Genomic DNA, 20,535 nt, shown 5'->3' with positions numbered 1-20,535 from the left:
TTTTTTGTGATAGTGTGGTCCGGTGGTGCCTGTCACCAATATAGTGAGGGTTGGCTGCCCTGGGTTCAGCTCTCATCTCGGGCACGCTGTTATTTCTCAGCACGTGGCATTTGTTTACAGGATTGGCTGCCTTGCCATCATATAGCTTTAGTTGCTGGCTCAGTGTAAAACACAAATTCCCCTCCCCCCATCTTTTTTTATTTTATCATTATAACACATCTCTAAACAAACATACATAAGATTCGAGAAAATATTTATTAGCAAGAAATGTGAACAAATTTGTAACAAAGTCTTGAAGTTACTCCAGCAGTCTGGTAAATTTTGTCATGAAACACCGATTAGTGGTAGGTCTGAAGCTGATAAGACACATACATGAAGACAGTGGTCCTCTGAAGAATAACTGTATATAACATAGTAAAGACATTTGAAAGTGGGCAACTGGTCCTGTGTACAATGCTGGTTCACTTCATGAGGAAAGTTGTCAGTAAAACCATAACATGTAGACAGGCACAAGAGTTAAAAGGTCAAGGATGGAACGTGGTGATGGTGGCAAGAAGATAGGTTTTTAGGGAGAAAGCTATGTCGAAAAGGAATAATCCCACAAGATTTAACAATTGTTTTGCACAAAAAGAATACCGTCTGTAAAAATAAATATTTAGTTGGAATAGTCCACTTGTTGCTCAGTTTCTATAATTCCTTTAAATTTTAAAACAACTATCAAGATTGCAAGTGATAAACAGTGCAGCTCTTGAAAGCTTTGTCATTAATGTTAAGATTAAGGTGCACTGGTACAACAAAAAGGAAAACAACAGATGGTTTTAAAACCATTTATACCTTCTGTACCTTTGCATAAGTATCACCACCTGTTTGCACATACTTTTCTGAAGGCTTTTGTAAATGTGTGTGCGTTCGCGCCCGCCGGCTGTATTTTATGTTTCGGAAGAATTGTTTGGTTTTTCCTGTTCCATTGCTGTTAAATGTGAGATGCATGAAATGTTTCAGCAAAAAGAGAGTAACTCATTTACCAGTTATACGTGTAATCAGAGAGTGTCTTTTGTTTAAGTGAGTGCTTGCGCAAGAAATAGTTGGTAAATATTGCTAGAGAAGGGATCGCGAATCCACATGTCTCTGATGCGTGTACTGTTCGCTTTGGTTTGGTGGTACATATCTGGGCAAATGTGAAATAACAATAATATCTGATGTGTTTCATTTGAGAATGATGGCTCGTGAGGAAAACCTAAAATGTGTGTTTGTGCCGAATGCACGGAAAATACGTTAAAAATGTTGATTTTTAAAAAAAGTGTGAAAATGTGCACGTGCCAAACGTCAAAGGGAAATATTTTCACAAGGTAAAAATTAGTTGCAGTTTGTGCCCTTCTGCCTCTCATCTTCAGCGCACTTTCCAAAATCGTGGCTTTACACACAGAATAAAACGTGCCGGCTTATGACGAGTAAACGTACATAAACACATGTTTGTGGCCAGTGAAAAACCCTTGGCCGGAAGGAAAACAACCTTACAGATACAAAACGAGGGCATGAGAATCTCCCCCTAAAAATATCACAGACGAGTGTAACATTTAGTGAGCAAAGCTCGTCTAGAACGCGCATGTTCATTATTCTGGCCCGATCCTAACAGTCGTGAGCATCGTGTGGAATGTTTACAAAGGTTTTATTTTTCTCGTTGTAGTATCTGCACAGAAAGCGTTTGATGCCTGTTCCAAAAAAAAAATTATATTTGGAAAGTATTGAGCAGATTCGTGTCCAAGCAGCTGATTAAATTGTTCATTTTTACATTTTCCTCTAAAATTAAATAACAATTGAAGATCTCTTCGAGAAAAGTAATAGAAACAACTTGAGTGTCGGCAACAAAACATCTCTATTACAAATGGGATGACTGAGCTGCCTGGTTATATTTTCTGTTAACGTGTGTTCCTGCAACAAGTTGGACTTGATAGTTCTGTTGACTGTTTTCAAAGGAACTGACAGATAAACAAAACTTCCCACGTGACTACTCGGTAGTCTGTCATGTACCCGCTCAGTATGCCATGATTAACCACACAGCAGTCCAGGTGGCTGCCAGTGTTGATGCTGTCACGGAGACTCCTGAAAAGCGAGGAAAAGCTTGATTATTAAAAAAAGTCCAGGCAACGTTTCTTGTAACAGTTAAAACCGGTTGAAGTGCAGGGAGTGACCGGGTTGGGGTTCGGGGAGAGCAGAAGTATTTGAGGACAGGGTGGACGATGCTGCAGTTTTCCTGCATCATCACTTAAGCTGATAAACCTTTCTGCGAAGTAGAAAACTAACCTGGTGCGCCACTTGGGTCTGAGATGGTGGCACCAAGAGCTCTCAGCTGTGCCTTCTGGGCAGGGTTGAGAACGCTCAGCTGATCATCTGTTACACTGAGAGCCTGGGCAGTACTCAGAGATGCCATTTGCGACACGGTCAAAGCCTGACCAAAACAAAAAATAATCTTGACATACGGAGGGAAACAATGTACGTTTAAAAAAAAATCTCGTATCCTATAAAGCACGTTGACACGTTTGTCCAGATTGAGGGTCAATAGAGTTACTACGTGTTTGTCCAGATTAGAGTAAATAGAGTAGAATGAAACTGTGGAGGTCTCACCGAGAATGCGGTTGGTTTGATCCGTACGAAAACGTCCAACGAAATCATTGACAGCTGTGTGCTGCTCAACAGCGACAGACTGCTGCCGCTCAGTCCAGCTGACCAAAGCCAGAGGTACCAGAGAGCAATGTCAACACATGCCATATGAATCTCAACACCCGACAAAACGATCTCAAGAGACGGAAAGCTCAACATGACAAAATTATTTCTGGATATATGCACGTGTGTGTAAAACACATTAAGCCCGTCTTGCGGAAATAATAATAATAATATCAACACAACACAAAAATATTCACATTAAAGTACAAGAGACGTCTTTCTCAGGGCAATACCCGTATTATGCACAGGAAGTTTTAAAGAAAAGAGTGAGGTGTGCTCACCATACAAGACATCAAATGTAGCTGATTGTGCATACGTCCATTCTGTCACCGACCCCAAGGCCTGCAGTCCCAAAGCAGCCCATGCTTCCAGCTGCTCCGCGCTGCAGCTGTACAGCGTCCCTATCTTATTCAGCGCATCCCTGTCGTCAAATAAATACATTTACCAGGAGGTTGAATGGTGGTAAAATAAATCAGTACATGTATTGCTATGTCAACAGCAGGTTTACTGCATGGCTGTCGAAATTAGAACAAAATTTCTGAAACAATTAAAACCAAAGTATTTAATTAAAACTTTGAATTCAAACTGCATCGACCACAAAAGGCATTTAATATTCGTTTGTGCATTCATTTTTTCTTGATTGATTGATTCATTGTTTACTCGAGTCACCGCACACGTGTGGTTTGGATGAAATTCGTGAAAGATATTTACTTGAAAGCAGATGTAGATATGCTCGAAATCTGTTGTGCAGTGGCGCCACAGGCAAAGTCACCTATTTGTTGCAGGTGACTTCCAGTAATTGCAGAAATGTTGTTGTTGATGTATTTCTTCAGCCAAGAAGAGAAGCCTGATTTTAACTGTCAGAAATGGGGTAAAAAACATGCACAAGCTGAATTTCTCTCTTAGGAAAAAAAAAAAAAAAGACTTTCAGTCACGACAGCCAAGTTAATGGTTATCATCGAATACCAAAAATCATATTAAAAAAACACAAATCCTACGTATGAGTACAATAACACTATGTTAACTGGACATTGTTTACAGTATTCGAATCCCAAACATCCTCCACATTTGCCCCTTCGCTGCTGAGTGGGTAAAGAAAAGGCAAGGCCCCGAACAAACTTTAATAAATTCGCGCCTGAGAGGTAAAATGAAACTGAACACATAACTGCCTAGCTACATAATGTTTTAAAAGAAAATAATTTGATACATACTAACACACAAGAATTAAAAGAATAAAAACAAATCGTCCCTGGGTGGGCTTGAACCACCAACCTTTCGGTTAACAGCCGAACGCGCTAACCGATTGCGCCACAGAGACAGATGCCTGAAAGATCGAATGATAGAAAAATGAGTAGGTCTTGTCTGTCCATCGCGATCTTCGGATATGCATTGTGCCCCACAGGTGCAGTACGTTCATTCTCAATTTCACACCTTTTACTTTCTCTTCGGCTTTGCTTTACCTGATCTAAGGTCCACCCGGTGTACTGTCCAAGCGTGCTCAACACATCGAGATCCAGGTTAGCGAGAGAGGTAATTTCACTTTCCGACAGTCCCTGGGCGATCGAGCCCATTCTCTGTATCAGTTCCTTGGTCCAATTGCTGGACTGCTGGCCCCAGGTCTGTGGGACAAGAAATGTTATCAGCAAGATTTGAGTCACACTCTTCATGAACTTTTGTTTCGATAATCCTTACAACCCGCGTTGAAAGGAACTATAGTCTCTTTATTATTATTTGTAGATATGTTGTGTATAATATATTATTGTTTATTATACACTAAAAAGTATCTTTGATATTATTGAGCAGTTTCACATGACGTCATCAAAACATGCGTCTCCACACATTTAGCCTCCGATCGTTCAGTCACCGTTACTGAACGGGCACTTCAGTGCTACCGTTGAAAGTTTAGAGAACATAATTTTACTGACACTGCCGGAATACTGCCTTAATTATTTTATCCTGGCTCAGGAACAATGTTTCTGCTTGCAATTTTAGTTGCTCATCCACTTACTTCTGCCTCAGTACAAAGTGTGTGTGGAGCAGTGCCAGAATGATATAATGTAGTACAAGGAAGCTGTTTGCCTTCTAGAAGGGTTATGATCTTCATTGTGTATTGAAATAGCAAAGTGAAACAGCTGAAAAGTGGTTTTTAAGTTTCTCGAGAAATTTTATTTGTTTGATTATTTCTGAATTTCTTCCCATTGTATGGAATAGAAAGAAGAATCATGCCGAGTTTTCTTCTGTAAGTACTGCATAGGATGTGTGGATAATGTAAATCCTAATGATAAAGATGGTTTAACTTGCCTGCTTTGCTTTGCCGATCAGTGCTGCCTTCTGCTCCAAGGACCAACCGGTGGCTGTTCCCAGGGTTTCGGCACAGTTGTCGAAATCTGTTGTATTGAGATCATTTATCTGCTGGACTGTCAAGACGTTGGACTTCGTATCCAAGATCAGAATGTCTTCACATGTCACCTGCTGGGAAGCTGCTTGCACACACAACACACACGTACGCACACGCATATGTACACACACACTTATATTAAAAACTGCTTTTATCAAATCTTTGAGACTTTTTTTGTTCAAAAACAATGCAATTTTTAGCATACGTCCATGCGCGCGCTCACGGTCGCAAGTACATTTATAATATATATTAATATACAAATAAATATTGATGACCCACCCAGGACGAATTTTTAAATTTCTTAAAATTAAACTAAATTCTGAGCAAGTAACACTTCTTCCCAGCTACCCTCTTTCTTTCATAAATACATCTTTAAACATTGTACATCACGAGGTCAAACGAAGAACACAACAACTAATCAATCTGCGTCGTAAAGGCAACAGTCGGGAGAAAAGGAGACTCTGAATTAGGCAGAGCCATGCTGAACCCTCATGCTGCACATATGATGGCGATCAGGGTATCGAAAGTCCGACAGGCCTTGTTCGTTCAGTTAAGGCAATCAGAGTCATGTAATGAAAAAGCAGCATATTTAGGAAGGGATGGATGGATATCGCCAACCTGTGCTCCGTTTTCGTCTTGTGGCAGGCGTGGAGCTAGGTGTTTGTGCCCGATAACGTGCCCTGGCGTCGAGGGCCTTGAGGAGGCCGCAAGTGACGATGTCGATGAGCCCCTGCTTGTCTGCATCACTGAGGGCCGACTTCTTCCATTGACCCTCGCGCATGTCCACGCTCTCCTCACGGTCCTTCACGGCCTCCACCAGTCTGGACACAGCCTCGTACAGACTCCGCTATTGACAGGTCATGTGTATGTTAGCACAATGTTCGTGAAAAGCTGAACTAACGATGTTGAGGGACATGTAAGGGCTGGTAACAATTAAACACTGTGAAAATGCCGAAATAATTTTTTTTCTGGTAAGATCTGTAACTCATGCCGCCGTCAAGTTAGTTAACAAGTTGATGAAAGCAAGAGTTTAATAAATTCGATCTTCACTATTCATATTTTAAATTTGTGGTTGCTAGCAGCACAAATCTGACACCTCAGCTTACACCTAAACTTGGAAGTGTCGAGGCAGAGACATGGCTGCAGTAAGGGTAAATTGGCGGAAAGAGGAGAGTGTATTATGTGTTAGGGTGTATTGTTTTTTTTCATTTGTGCTTTTATTCATTTTTATTTCGTATCTACCTAGTGGTGTTATTGTATTGATCAATGTTACTTTTTTTTTTCCATTGAAACTGAGTTCAGACCTGCATATACAAGCAAAGCTATTTAAACTGTAATAGATGCACAGAGAGAGAGAGAAGACGAGAGTTGGTGAGGTTTTTACTGGAGGGATTTGGTCCAGGCAGCTCTGTGTACCACAGTCAGCGAAAAGAATCGTCCCCCTTATGGCTACGTCGTCAGCATCCATGTTAGAGCAAGACCTGCATTTGGGAAGAACAATTTCGTCTGAGAGAAACTTTCTGTTCAGGTAAATACTAGCAAACGTCAGGTCACATGTGATCTTGTAGGAAAAAAAAGTTTAAGAGAAAGAAAACTTTTATTGCGATCCACCTCGATAGTAACTGTCTTTATTCAAATTTTCTATCTATGCCCGTTACAGCCTCTCTGTCGCTTTCTCTTTCTTTCATGAATTCTCTCTCACTTAAACTTTTTTAATAAATTAATTTCGTTTTAAAGTGACCAAGCTAATTTCACATACTTGTTGGTCTTGGAGACCATCACTTGCTGCAGAGTCAGGAGGTCCGACTGGGACAGTTCGGGACATGCCCCAGGATTGGCGCCGCATCCAAAATGGCCGAGGGCGTCAGCTGCTTGTAGCTGGTTGAGTTCAGAGAGCATAGCAAGTATCCGAAGGCCAGAGCAGTCGTAGAGTTGATCTCGGCACTGGCATTGCCCTGCATGTAGAAAAGCAACAGCAATAAAGAAAGAAAACAGCGACCTCCGCAATGATAACGACAACGACGGCGATGATGATGGGGGAAAGATAACAAACCGAGAGGTAGGCGTCGTACGCGTATCCCAACATCTGCTTATTCCAGTCCGCACTAGCATCATAAAGAGGTTGTCTGCCCATGAGCTGCACGACTGTTTTCTTGCCATCAGTGTCCAGCGCTCGCAGTTCTGTCAAACTAGAAAACAACAGATTTCCTGTAAATGGCGATTTTCCAACAAACGTTTTTGTCACGGTCACTAATGCTTTACTTTTTGCTTCATTGTTTGACACTTTCCTTTATGTTTTTAAACAAGTCTTTTTCAGCCTAATAGGAGGAAATGTCTTCTACTGTCCTATATGGATGTAATTAGTGAGTTGTACTATTTTGTAACAGCAGAGAAAATAAAATGCAAAACAAAACAGAAAAACACAGAAAACTGGGCACACATAAATAACGAAAGAAAGAAAGACAGAAATAAAATAATAAAAACAATAAATAAATAATTATGTGTTTACAGTAGTATAGGCGAGTAAGTAAGAGTTAGGTTTACTCTGTATTCACGATGGCCTGAGGACCCAGCTGGGCAACATTTGTCTTCGTGATGCCAGTCTTGGTCACATAAGTCAGCACCAGTCTGTACTTCTCGGCGATGGCTTGGGCCTGCATGTCACAAGTAGTAGAGTATTAAAGTAGCTTCAGACATCGCATCAACGGCAAACATTGCAAGATTCCCAAACATGACATCCTCTCCAATCATTGCATCCGTTATACAACAATCTCAAATATTTTATCAGCATCAACTATAATACAGAAGTCGGACATTAAAAAACAGTTTCCCCAGCAAATAAAACTAGTCCTGAATATTACTGTGTCTCAATGATTACTGAAAGCTCAACTAATTACACTAAGCTCAAACATTGCCGCGATCCTAAGCAGACACATTAAACATGAAAACAATCCCAGACATTACAGAAATTGTGAAAAGCTGCATTAGTCCCAAACATTAGAGCATGGCTAAATGTCACTGCAACCCCACTCATGATGAAAGAGGTGAGACACGAGCGCAGCACTGGCATTATTTTTTTAAAAGAACAGTTGCTTAAACTGCTAACATCACTACGGATATTTATCCACGTGGTGCCACCGTACCGCCTTGAGATTCTCGCAGTTGGCCTCCATAAAGGCTGCTTGCCAACTCTCGATGGCTGCTGTTGCCGGCAGCTGGTCCACGTCATCCAGAGAGATGCCGCAGATCGCCCGCGTGTCCCTCATTTCTAGCCAGGTGATCCTTGGTGATGTTGGACAGTCCGTACCCAGCGAGCCACTATCGCCTTCATCATGCTGCTGTACACGGCGTAACACTGCCGAGAGAGGGAGAGGGGAGGACAAAGGTTAATCTTTAACTGTTGATCGAGCTGTTGTCAAAGTATCTCTATTGCTGCCTTCAAAATGTTATCGATAGTTAAAAATGTGAAAATTAAAAATAAATATCTTCATGCATGTTTGTAAGTGTGTTTGTGTGTGTGTGTGTGCCTGCGCGCGTGTGTTTGCGTACATATGCATTTGAGCGTCCACCACCACACCCTGACGACCACCACGGCCATCACGACGATGATGATGACAATGATGTTATCCACCATCTCCACCAAAAGACGACCGCCACTTACCTGCGCCTGTTGCTGGCACTTATACTGGCAGTTAGAGGAGTTCAGCAATATGTCTCCGAGAGAATTTCCTTTTTCTAGCTGCTGGGCAGAGACGTCTTCTGAGAGGTTTCCCATCTGGCATAGCTTCTCTTGCAGCTGCGCTGTTGTCAACTGCATTAAACACAAAACTACATTCAAGACTAACTTCATTTATTTTCATCTTGTAAAACAAAACTTTAACAATATTTATTTTTTAACATATCCTTACCTCGCCTTATGTGTTAGTTCTACCCAGCCGTGGATTACTTCTCGCAAAAAAGTAGTCCTTTCCCCTCTCGTTTCCAGTTTTAAATGAAATGGACAGCTCATATATATATATATAAATAATGAGAAGGTTCATATTATATATTACTCATTCCATGTTTCTGCACATTTTTGTACACTTCACACACTTCAACTGACATCACAGTGAAACCCTCTCAACAACAACGACGAACTCCAACACCCAAACTCCAATGGCCTGCAATGGTGTATATTAGTGAGCGGCTTCAGACGGACGAAGCTGCAGAAGGAATGAAAGAGGGTTGAGAAGAAAGATGAAAAACGAAGGATGGATAAACACGTTGCCTACTTTGTTCAATATGGTCTCTCGAGTCGTTTTGGCCATCTTCTGAACATCCGCCGCAAGCTCCCCGACGAGAGAACCAACAGCGTCGGCAGGACAGGCTCTTGGCATCGGATGGGGACATAGCAGGCAGCAAGTTGCGCATGGTCTTTGAGGTCTGATGAAGTCAAAGTGGCCTGGAAAGCAAGTAGTTACTTACACGACGGTTAATTCACGTTTAGCAGTAATCTATTTCTATATCAGACATGTTTCCTTCGCCATCCCTATTCACGTTTACAGCCGGTGACGACTATTAATAGTCTGTTAAGCATGTAAAAGATTGTGATTGTGCGACCTCAGATACTTTATTACCTGAAAACAGTTGCTTTCGTCGGTTGCAAGGTATTGTATCACTGAGGTCAACACTCACATGACTTCATGCTCCGAATTTTGTGGCCACTTAAAACTTCCCAGCATCTCTCCAACAGCGATCCAACCTTCTTGGTCATCTAGTTCTCTAGTTTGGTCGATTAGCTATGGTGTGTTTTTTCTGATGTGTTGTTTAACAAGATGTAACAGACTGTACAATAAATCTTTTACCAGGCAAACCTAAAGTAATGATTATCGAGTTGAGGGCAGAGGTGGTATCAGTGATTGATTCTGTGTGCCACGGAGCTAAGGACGATCTACATGGAAGAAGCGTTTAGAGGAGCTAAGCGGGACATGGAGACAGGAAATTTGCGAACATGGGAGCTGAGGGTGACACGTGAAATACTTTCAATAGTGTTGCTTTGAAAAAAAAAACTTACTGGCGCCTTGTCTTTCATTTGCGTAGCATATACCTGGCGTTGCTGTCGTAAATGAAAAAAAATTATTTTAGTAAGACCACATATATATATATAATTTTCTTAAGTGTGTATTTTTTATGTAAATACATCAAAGTACATATCTCTCACACACGGACGCACGCACAAACGCACACAATCGTCCGTATGCACGCACACAAACTGGACATAGGAATTCTCACCACAGACGCAGGCATGTCTACTTGGGCCATGCTGCTCGACGTGGTTATACTTTTCAACAGTGCAGGTGCCAAGCTGGCCAGCTGGTCAGGCAGCAAGGTTCCAATAAGCCATGGGTACGAGTTCAAGGTCTCGATTCCTTCCATGATTTGGGGTCACCCAGGTTCATCTTGTCTCGCAGTTTTCGGGTTAGTTGTACTGGAAGCTGTGTGCATTCACAATTTCAAACTTGAGTCCCCGGTTTGCACAGTGTGTATACAAAGAAGGTTTTTATTGACCAAAGATCAGACAATTGAAAGGAAATTCTTGAATTCTTTGCATTTCTCAGTCTTGCATATTTGTGGACAGTCACTTCACAAACATACAAACAGCAGAGAGAGAGAGAGAGGTTCACAGAACTTCTGTAGTTCAGTCAAATCCTTTACATGAAAAAAAAACGGTGAACGGTAATCTCACCAACCTTGCCGAATTTTTCTAGACTTGTGAAATTGATGCTTTTCAATATCTTTACCACTTAAAAGGTCCCAACATCTTTCCAACAACGGGTCAACCGTAGTGAGAAACCTTTAACACAAGTAAATAGGTTTCAAGCTGCTTATAAATGAATTTATTCAAGCGGTCTGTCTTTTTTCTTATAATGACTGAGCATTGGTAAATAGAGGGATGGGGTTTTCATACATTAGATACAAATATACATGCATAAAATCCGCATGCACACCAATCATATATACAACCCTGCGTATAAAACCTGTGCATACTCTCACACTCACACTCACACATAAGTAAAACGCACAAATGTACTCTTCTCCAACACACACACACATATATTAACTGCTGTGAAAGCATAGAGCATCTCATACTCCCTTACAACTTGTATCAAGCTTTCCTAAAATTATGTATCAGCTGGACTTCGTGGCCATCTGTGAGCTGAGAGGCGCAGGTAGGAGACGGGAAACTCACGTTTTGCACGAGGCGACATCCGAGGCGTTGAACAGTTTGGCCACCAGGCTCTTGAGGCCCGCATCGTCCGATGTCCCCACACATGCCAAGGCCTCTGTAGCATTTTGTAGCTGTGAGCAAACAAGTAGTATCACAGCTGTGATGTAATGTGAGGACCCCTTGACACTACTACAATAAACTGGCGTCTCTGACATCACAAGAATTCGTGACAAAAAGTCACAAAATCAATCAGGTAAAAAAATTTACAAAGGGAAGCAACTCACAAAACTGGTTGGGGAAAAAATGGAGATAACTCACAAAAGAATTGTAAAAGTGGTTTGTGCGTTTAGCTTTTTTTTTTTTTTTTTAAAAAAAAGTTTCATTTGGGACACGATGGCGTGTGACATAAGGAAGCAATATAGTTCTCTATGGCTCGCCATAGATACTCCAAGCACTTTCCTAGTCTGCCTTTCCAGTGACTGAGAAATGTTTTCGCGTTTATGTTCTAGAAATGGTTTTAAAATGTCTTGTAAATGTTTCAGAAATATTATCATTTCCATTAAATGGATTAGTCAGGAATATTTTTAAAGTTTCCAGTCGATGCTTCATCTAGGAATGTTCTCGATTTGTAGGTCTGTGCCTCACCACTTTAGGGGGAATCTTGTCGAGGGCAGAACGTGGGAAGTCGCACACTTTGTCTCCCAGCTTGTTCAAGAACGAGGCATTGACCGCCGTCAGGTTGATTTTCTGGAGCAAAACACTGGCCCTCTCCCGGCTGTACAGAGTCTGAAAGCTGTGCCCAGGATAGTCATGCTCAGGTTATATGCAAAATATTTGTTTCCTGCCTGAATACACCTATTGTAACAACGACTTGTATTTTGAAGCTAGAGAACGACTCGGATGGCTCAACGAGGGGAGAGGAAAGATATATATATAAAGACAGACAGAATTTGAAAAACTTTTGAAATTTCAGCACCTCTCTATATATATATATTTATTAGAATACGTGCTGGCTAGTTGTTGCGGGCGCTAAAACAGCGGAAAATGACTTCAGTCGTGCCTCCGAGTTCAGGTCTGCGATGCAATACAATAAGCCACTCTCCCCGTGATTTAAATTATTTATCGGTTCCTGTTTATGACTTTATGCAATGACGATTTATTTAGAGAAAACTCGTCCTCTAAACACAAATTGTTTGGTGTATTAAAATGCGCACAGAAAACTTATCTAAATAAAACACATGAATATTTACAAATTGCAAATACCCATTTATACATCTTTATATATATATAAGTTCTTTCACAACCCTATTGTTTGTTTTTATAGACTTTAACAATGCATTGCATTATTCTGTTCTAATTCACGGATTGCTTTGATAAATGCAAGATGCGAGTTGAGTCTCTGTCAACTAATAAAACAAAATTTGTTTTTAGTATATATATGTACATGTAATATATATAGAGAGAGAGACTAGGAAAATATTTCTATGCTTTGCTGCTGCATTTTGTCAGACCCTTTGTACATTGATTTCAAAGAAGTCTGTCCCGGACCAAAGCTAGAATCAATACACTGTGAGATCGATACCAGAGTACCAGAGCAGCAGACCATGACTGCAGGCAAAGCCGGCAAGTTAAGACTGTCAGGGTTCCTGCCACTAATGGCACCAGGCGACCCGCACAATGCATTATCTAAAGGTCATCAGAAAGTATCATCAAAGGACGGATCTGCTTGCGGAGGATAGAATGTCTTATGGCCTTATTATTAAAGTAGCCAGCACTCTGAGTGAGCTAGTGAGTGAGTTAGGGTTTTATTATCGCAGCAGCAGTCAGAGTGAGTCAATGAGTCAGTCATTCTTTTAGTTTTGAGATACTCGACTTTTTTTCTTTTTTTTTGTGGGACTGTGATTGAAGGGAACTGTGGAAAGGAAACTTCTAACCTCCACTCACTGTAGAATGGATTGTCCAAGCAAAACCTCACATCACATCAAGCGATTGTTCAAGCAGGGCATCATATATCCTCATATAATTGTTTATCTGACCTATGTATCCGCAATACAGTGTAAAGGGCTTCAAACACAGCTCAAAAAAAGAAGAGAGTCTGGGAATACTGACTTCCATCTCAAAAGAGTCTCGTTCAGCGTCAGTTAAACTGTTCAAGAAGATAAACAAGAACAAGCAGGATAGAAGAAGCTAGACTTGGCAGGGACGAGCTCGACAGGTGAATGAGAAGCATCAGCACATATAAATGTTGGCACAGTTCAAAGCAGCTCGAGCCCCACCCACTCACCTCCAATAAGCTCACTGCAGCACCCTAACAAATTAACCCTCGGTAATAATTAATTACTCGCGACTGAAGTCTACTCACTTGTCCATAATTACGTTCACAGGGGCCTTATCCAAAAGGTCTTGGGGAAGACTGCTGGAGAAGTTGGAGATGAGCATCTTCCACTCGTCAGCCGACAGGTTACCTATGCGAGCTCTGAACTGGTCAAGGAATGCGGCCGCCAAGTAGAGCTAGACTGGACAAGCTGTAGGACATGAAAATACTAGTACTTACTTTCTTTTTCTTTAGCGACAAGCACGCGCATCACAACATATTTCTGTCTCTTAGATATACCATAAACTACCCAAAGAAGGATTAAAAAGTGAACTTACTTTCTGAACCTGTTCCATGCACGCAAAAACCTGAGTGATCGTTATGAGGTCTTGGACCTCCGCCTCTAGGAGACCGTTGCAAAGGAGGACTGTGTCTGGGAGTGCCGATTTCAATGCCATGAGAGTCTCTTTCTATAACAGATGAACATGTAGGTAATTAATGTGGCTACACAGAAATGTTTTATTTTTTACATGCGTAAATGTTACTGAACATAATATTCAGCAATGTGCTAAAACTGATATGTAAAATTGTTTATTAGGAACAAAGGAACACTGAAATAAGCCAGATCTGATGTGTGAATGTTTATTCGATACATGATACCCAGAAATGTGCTAAAGTGGACGGTTTTTTTTGTCTCGCCAGATTGTTTCCTTTGAGTCAGTTAAAACAAACAGCGCAAGTCAAGCCACACGTTCACTTAAATGATTAATAGAAGCAATGTAAATGATCTGAGTTCAAATTATTGGGTCGTAGAATCAGCAATTTGCTTGCAATCGCATTCTAAAACACAGCTGCAGGGGATTACATGACCACCATGTTTTGTTGTTGTCGAGAGACATATTTACCACTCTTCCAACGCGAGAGTTTGTTTTCGGTCTCGTCAGAGCAAAACATTGGAGTCATGGAGCTGGGGATCGAGCCCTACAGTGTTGTCGTGCTAATGATCCCCTTTTCATAGAATTGAAAGAATGTTGGCGCAGAACAGAGCATTGTTTTGAATCCGGTTGTGCCACATATTTTATTTATTTTTTTGATTCTTGCTGACTGACTCAATTGTTCGAGTTTACTAATCGTTTCAACCGCAGTTTGTTCAGAGTCAGTGTCCAGCATCAAAGGTACCTGATGCCTTGATGTCTTGTCACACAGTATTCATGAATTAGTCAGTTTGTAGTCCAAAGACAATGGCGTTCTCAGTAATGTGGACGGGAGCCATGTTTTATTTAGACACGATTGTAAGTAAATGGTTTTTAAGACCTGAATGTTAAGAGTAAGGGTTTCAGAAACGCCATTGTCTATTATTTTAACACAACCTGCTAATTATACAGCCAGGACCACAGCTAACCAACCTTTAATGTAAACCAGCGCTATACACTCACCATCAGCAGTATCGCCACTACCACTACAATTATCGCTGTCTTCATTAATTTCAAACGAATTTTTTTCCGTCCTTCCGTTAGTCAGTTCGTTTGTTCCTGCTTTCTTCCTACATTATTCTTACGCTTTGTTTTGTCTTTCTTCATTCTTTCCTTTCTACCTTTTTTTTTTTTATTTATTTTTTTTTTGCTGTTGTTTGTTCGTTAGTTTTTTTTTTCACTCCCTCTTTTTTCTTTTGTTTCTCCTTTTTTATTTTGGTTAGTTTATTCCTTACTTTCTGACTTCATTATTTCCTTTATGTTCCTTTTTTGTTCGTTAGTTTATTCATCACTTCTTTTCTTTCGTTACTTCGTTCATTTGTTTGTTGCTTTTTTCCCTTCCAGCTCTGCTTTGTATACGTGTTCGTTAACTTTTTTTTTTTTACATTCCTTCTTCATTCTTCCATTCATTTCGTTCCTGCTTCGCTCATTTGCTAGTTCAAGTCACTGGCCAGTCGAACTAGAGGTAGTTTGTTACCGTCAGCATGGCCAGCAAACTGGGTGAAACCATTTTCGTCGTAGCCTCCTTGTCCAGAGAGTTGAGCAGCACTGTCATGTTAGCTTGGGACTGACAGCAAACGAACTGCAGAAACCTGCTGCCGCCGCTCTCCGAGGTGTTGTCGCTTGTCGCCCGCTACACACACACACAAAGATGCACATATATATATATAAGAAAGAGAATTTCACGCAGAAAAATTCTGAACAGGCATTATGCGTCTATCAAAAACGTAAACGAAAGTATTGAGCTGTTACAGAAAGATTTAACAGTATTAAAGTGCAAAGGACACAACTACAGGACGTTTTTAAATATGGTCATTGAATCTTTGAAAAACGTTTTCCAACGCGCATTAGTGTTGTAATATATTATAGTGTTCTAATCAAATAAATGTTATACTAACTTTTCATTCGGTCAAGCGTGATTTGTTTGTTTGTTTGTTTGGTTTGGTTTTGTGTTTTTTTAAAATGCTTATTATAGGTCTAGTGGTCTTCCATTCTCCAGAAATATGCATTCGAACATAGTAATAGGCCAGAAATAATGACGTCACGATTGTGCATCGATACATTTAGATTGTGAAGGCCTCAGCCAATGGGAAAGCTGGATCATGTATTGATAGGCGAGTCTGTTGATAAGTGAGACGTCACGAGTTTGAACTTTTCCGTGCATGGTGATGTTTGTTGAAGTGTATTTCGAGAACGGAAGAAAGAGGGATCATCACCCAGATTCTTTGAAACAGTATCAAACTGAGCTTTACAAAATCATTAGAGAAAAAAATTCCACGACACTACATCTTGAAAATCAGAGTCCACAATGTAAGAATATTTTCTTCAAAAATGCATGAGGAAAAAAAAATCCTTTTTGTGTAATTTTAAACGCGAAAAAGACTAAATGCTTGCACATTGCATAACACAGACATGTTTGTTAGGCTCCCATAAGTTCCCATCTTCGCAGGAAATTTCTTGCCAACAACCTACAGCCTAATTCGTTGTAATTACATCATTAGCTTACATCAGAGTAAACTGCCTTTGCACAACATGGACGTCGAAATGTGCAGTCTTCTTGACTTTTGTACTCTGTGGATTGACAGAATTAATTGGCTGATGGGTTGAGAGTTTTATGGATTGATGGCTTGAAGTCGCACGGTGCACGCTTGTTCCACACAGCATCCAGCAAGTCAAAATATTGGTAAAGACGAACGGTTTGTGTTAACAGGCATGGGTTGCTAATGTGCTGATATCTGTCAACAACAATCGAATTGTCGACGAAAACAGTTGATATCTGTACGACGACACAACAATCAATCGAAGTCAATGAATGACGCAAATCTTCTGACAGCAAGTTTACTTTATTTCGAAGAAAAAAATTACCAAGAATCAAATACGTTAGTACCTTTATTCTAATCTTATGCTCGACAAATTGTGTCTCTAGTGCTGACGCTCCCCGTTTTCTTCTACCCTGGCTGCTTTCGGAGCTGTGGTTGGTGGTAAGGTCTCACCGGACGTCATCGGGGGACGGCTGAGTTTTCCAGGAGGCTGGGTGGACAGCAGCGGGGGTTCGCTGGATTTTAAAGGGCGCTGGCTGGACGGCGGTGGGGGTTCGCTGGAGTATAAAGGTGAGCGGGTGAAGTTTGAAGGGGGCTGGCTGGACAGCGTTGGGGGTTCGCTGGAGTATAAAGGTAGACGGGTGAAGTTTGAAGGGGGCTGGCTGGACAGCATTGGGGATTCGCTGGAGTTTAAAGGTGGCTGGTTGGAGTTGGAAGGACGTTGGCTGAACGGCGGTGTGGACTGGCTAGAAGTCATTGGGGGTTGGCCTGAGTTTGAAGCGGGCTTGCTGGATGTCGAAGGGGGCGGGAGCTTCTCACTTGTGATCAGGGCGCTGGGATTTTTGACGGTTGTCATCCTCGGCGGTTCAGAAGAGCTAGAAGGCGGTAGCAACACCACCGGAAAGAGATCTCTGGAGATGTCCAGTACTTCGCTTAGGGTCCGCCGGCTGAAGTTAAACACTGCATCACACAAAGCACTGCATCACACGCTGAGCACTTTGTCTCATAAATCACATGTCTCACGAAATATGCATTGCCAGAGACAATTAGGTAGAGTCCAACAGCCTAGTGACCCCAGGGGTGTGATCATAAGTGATTCAACGTGCCTAGCGCAACGGAGAGGAAAGCTCAATCTTCTCGATGTATTGCACCTTCTCATCAGGGACCTATGCTGGCATCTGTGGGGGGAAAGGGAATCTTCAAACTTCAACAGGGTTCCATTCTACAACCTGCTGCTCGACTAGTCGAGAGTACTAGCCATCAGGTTTTGGAGTCCCAGCAGTCCTTTTTTTTTTTATTTGTAACGAGCTTCAATATTGTCTAGCGATTAAACAGAACAATAAAAATAAACATGATTGGAAACAAAATGTACAAATGAAACGGCCTGTGATCTTTCATAGATGAAATGATCGTTCCTGACAGATTTGGTGATGATCTGACAAATGTTCTCAAATTCTTCTTTATTTATGATTTAGTATTAAAAATTGCTATTTAAGTAATAACAAATTATATATTTATAAAATAAAAGGGTTACGTACTAATTTGTTTTTAACTATTTATTAGTCTCCATTGCACACAAGGGGAAGTTCTGCTGCAATCGTCTCATCATGATTGGTAACACAGCATAATCATGTGCACCATAATCACACGCGCCGACACCATCTTTCGTGGTGTGAAGAGTTACGGAGACTGACTCTCTCACCTTTCACACCACTGCCCATGCATGTCTGGTCGCGCATCATCTTCAGCCGCCAGGCGTCGCTTGGGCTGACGAGGCCACGAAATTCAGCCGTTAGGTCTTGTGGTGGGGTCAAACACAGACTCAGCCATGGTGGTTGTAAGCTTCAATTCCAACTCTGACCCCCCTAGGAGAGATTTCATGTCTTCCAGAGTCATCGCCGTGCTCCGTATCTGCTGTCTTGTTGCTGGCAAATGAACTGGAAATAAAAACCTTATTAGAGATTCACCCCTATGCTACTATACTGTCCTTCATCAGGTTGACAAGAGGTAACAGATGACAAGCACACTCAGAAAAATGAAATAAAAACAAAAATGGTCACCTATCGCCGACTTGAGCCCTAGTTTTTGAATGATGTGAAAATGCGAAGGCGAACTGCTAGCGAGCATGCTGCTAACGAATGAAATATAGCCACTGAAACATAGGGCTACATGCTTTTAACAAAATTGAATTTGATTTCTAAAGCTATGTTAAACGGATTGTATCTAATATAGACACCGAAAGACCTGCTGGCACGCTAAAAGCAGAAAACAGATTAAATGCGATTTAAGCAAAACGAACATGACGAGTTTATTTATTTACTTACTTATTTGTGTGAATTAACAAACCCTAGAAACAAAAGAGAACCCTGCCGTTACTATAAAAATATTTCGGTGTAAATGTATTTGCCCAGGAGTTCATTCCAGTTCTTATCTACACTATTTAGGAAGCTAGTAGTGACACTAGCAAAAAGGTGAAATTCAACATAAACTTTTATGAAAAATAAACAAACTTACCAATGAAGAGGAACGTTGCGACTGGAAAAAGAAAAATGCAAATTGTTGTGCTCCATACAATTTATAATTTTCATGTAAATGATTAACGACAGAAAAAATTTGTACCAAAATATTATTCCATGAAGTGTTTATTTAAAATTAGCACCAAACGTGAACAGGCAGACGGAATGAAAGTGGAATAAAAAAACAGATCAGCCAGAACAATTGAGACAGAAAAAATATCCCAGCTCTTTGCTTGAGCCATGAAGTCGAACAATTTTCACTAAAAATTCTGCTTTAACTCGAAAATTATTTTATTCTTTTACACTCATCTCTCACAGAAACGATTTGTCGAAATAAATGTGTGGACAGACGGATTAATCTTCTATCACAACCATGCAAACACACTCGACAATTTTTGTACAATCGATGACCGAGAAAATTGTGATTTTGACTTGATTTTTCAAAAGCCACCTTTTTAATGTAGTATTTTTTTTTTTTTCTCCTGCTATTTAACATAATTGAATAATGCTTTCATTAACGGTGTTTTGTCTGGAGCGCTTGTACAGAAAAATCAATGATAAGAGTTTTGATGCATGGAAGAACCGGTTCCAGTCTGGTTATTCACTCCCTACCGCCATACTGCTCTTCGAAGAACAGCCGCAAAGATCGATAACTCTAGGTTTTCCCATTTTGCTCTGCAGTTACCTGCCTTTTGCTCGTCTGCTGTTTTCCTTTCTTGATTGACTTTTAATACTTGAATCACTTTTCGCATCTTTAATCTTCATATTTACTAGTCCAATAATTTTCTCTCATTTTAAAAATTGACATTTAATTTTGTAAGCGATGTCATCGAGTTTTAAATCAGCAGGAGTGATAGCTCAGTACTTTGTTCATGTCTGGAAAAAGCAATCATTATTTTATAATTACTACTTCCAGCTTGAATGATTGTCAGCTCTATTATTTTCCTTCTTTGGAAAAAAATCTTCTTTCGTTATCTTTCAATGTTTTCATAAGAAATCACAAAACCCACCCTTACATTTCTTTAAAGAAAGACTATGGGTTTTGATTTCTTTTTCAAAACAGTATCAAAACTTCCAGGAAAATAATTAGTCTTCATATTATTCACTACCGTTCTGACATTGTACGGATAATTTTAAAAACGTGTTTTTATTTTTAAATTGTGTTTGTGCGTTTACACTGAGAAGCTTGTCAACTAGAACATAGTAACTTATCATCAATCAGTCCGCCATGGACCGTCTGTCTGCCTGTCTGAATCTCTAACTATTCTAGCACTCAATGGCTTTTCTGTAGGCTTGTGATTCAGAATAATAATATTAATAATGTATCTTTATGTCACTGTAAAAAATAATTATTTTTTATGT

At 40.6% G+C, this 20,535-nt stretch overlaps 2 protein-coding genes and 1 non-coding gene across 4 annotated transcripts; all 3 read right to left on the bottom strand.

Annotated features, from left to right (window-relative positions):
- Positions 1–236: 236 nt before the first annotated feature.
- Positions 237–15,746, bottom strand: LOC112556383 (stereocilin-like). 2 transcript variants are annotated; one of them, XM_025225349.1, is made up of 23 exons: positions 15,595–15,746; positions 13,983–14,114; positions 13,693–13,855; positions 11,976–12,123; positions 11,352–11,461; positions 10,852–10,955; positions 10,394–10,596; positions 10,176–10,217; positions 9,394–9,563; positions 8,784–8,933; positions 8,266–8,477; positions 7,667–7,776; positions 7,176–7,311; positions 6,882–7,077; positions 6,507–6,603; positions 5,741–5,969; positions 5,026–5,207; positions 4,185–4,343; positions 3,436–3,581; positions 3,006–3,145; positions 2,626–2,723; positions 2,305–2,449; positions 237–2,103 (listed from the first exon to the last, which is right to left on the bottom strand). In XM_025225349.1, exons 14-23 carry the CDS (start codon positions 7,019–7,021, stop codon positions 2,036–2,038), a joined length of 1,404 nt encoding a protein of 467 aa, XP_025081134.1. In that variant the 5' UTR covers positions 7,022–7,077; positions 7,176–7,311; positions 7,667–7,776; positions 8,266–8,477; positions 8,784–8,933; positions 9,394–9,563; positions 10,176–10,217; positions 10,394–10,596; positions 10,852–10,955; positions 11,352–11,461; positions 11,976–12,123; positions 13,693–13,855; positions 13,983–14,114; positions 15,595–15,746; the 3' UTR covers positions 237–2,035. The 2 variants fall into 2 exon arrangements, with proteins under 2 accessions (XP_025081134.1, XP_025081142.1); XM_025225357.1 differs by having other exon boundaries at positions 5,026–5,204.
- On the bottom strand, positions 3,969–4,042 carry Trnan-guu. Its single transcript has one exon. It is a non-coding gene; the product is annotated as a tRNA-Asn (tRNA).
- A 1,293-nt stretch (positions 15,747–17,039) lies between the features above and the next one.
- On the bottom strand, positions 17,040–18,396 carry LOC112572519 (pollen-specific leucine-rich repeat extensin-like protein 3). The gene is made up of 2 exons (XM_025252271.1): positions 18,360–18,396; positions 17,040–17,617 (listed from the first exon to the last, which is right to left on the bottom strand). The coding sequence occupies exons 1-2, from the start codon at positions 18,394–18,396 to the stop codon at positions 17,040–17,042; spliced, it is 615 nt and encodes a 204-aa protein (XP_025108056.1).
- Between the last annotated feature and the right edge of the window lie 2,139 nt (positions 18,397–20,535).

Source organism: Pomacea canaliculata, linkage group LG1 (assembly GCF_003073045.1).
Source record: "Pomacea canaliculata isolate SZHN2017 linkage group LG1, ASM307304v1, whole genome shotgun sequence".
Taxonomy (NCBI): Eukaryota; Metazoa; Mollusca; class Gastropoda; order Architaenioglossa; family Ampullariidae; genus Pomacea; species Pomacea canaliculata.
Note: the sequence above shows the minus strand (reverse complement) of the source record. Positions and strands in the feature narration are given on the sequence as shown.

Coding starts and splice junctions, on each gene's coding strand:
- LOC112556383 (XM_025225349.1), bottom strand. CDS start 7,021: ATGCTCTCTGAACTCAACCAGCTACAAGCAGCTGACGCCCTCGGCCAT. Junction 5,208..5,740: donor AAGACGAAAACGGAGCACAG/GTTGGCGATATC, acceptor TGTGTGTGCAAG/CAGCTTCCCAGCAGGTGACA. Junction 3,582..4,184: donor CCGGGTGGACCTTAGATCAG/GTAAAGCAAAGC, acceptor CATTTCTGACAG/TTAAAATCAGGCTTCTCTTC.
- LOC112572519 (XM_025252271.1), bottom strand. CDS start 18,396: ATGCGCGACCAGACATGCATGGGCAGTGGTGTGAAAG. Junction 17,618..18,359: donor CATGGGCAGTGGTGTGAAAG/GTGAGAGAGTCA, acceptor TGTGTGATGCAG/TGTTTAACTTCAGCCGGCGG.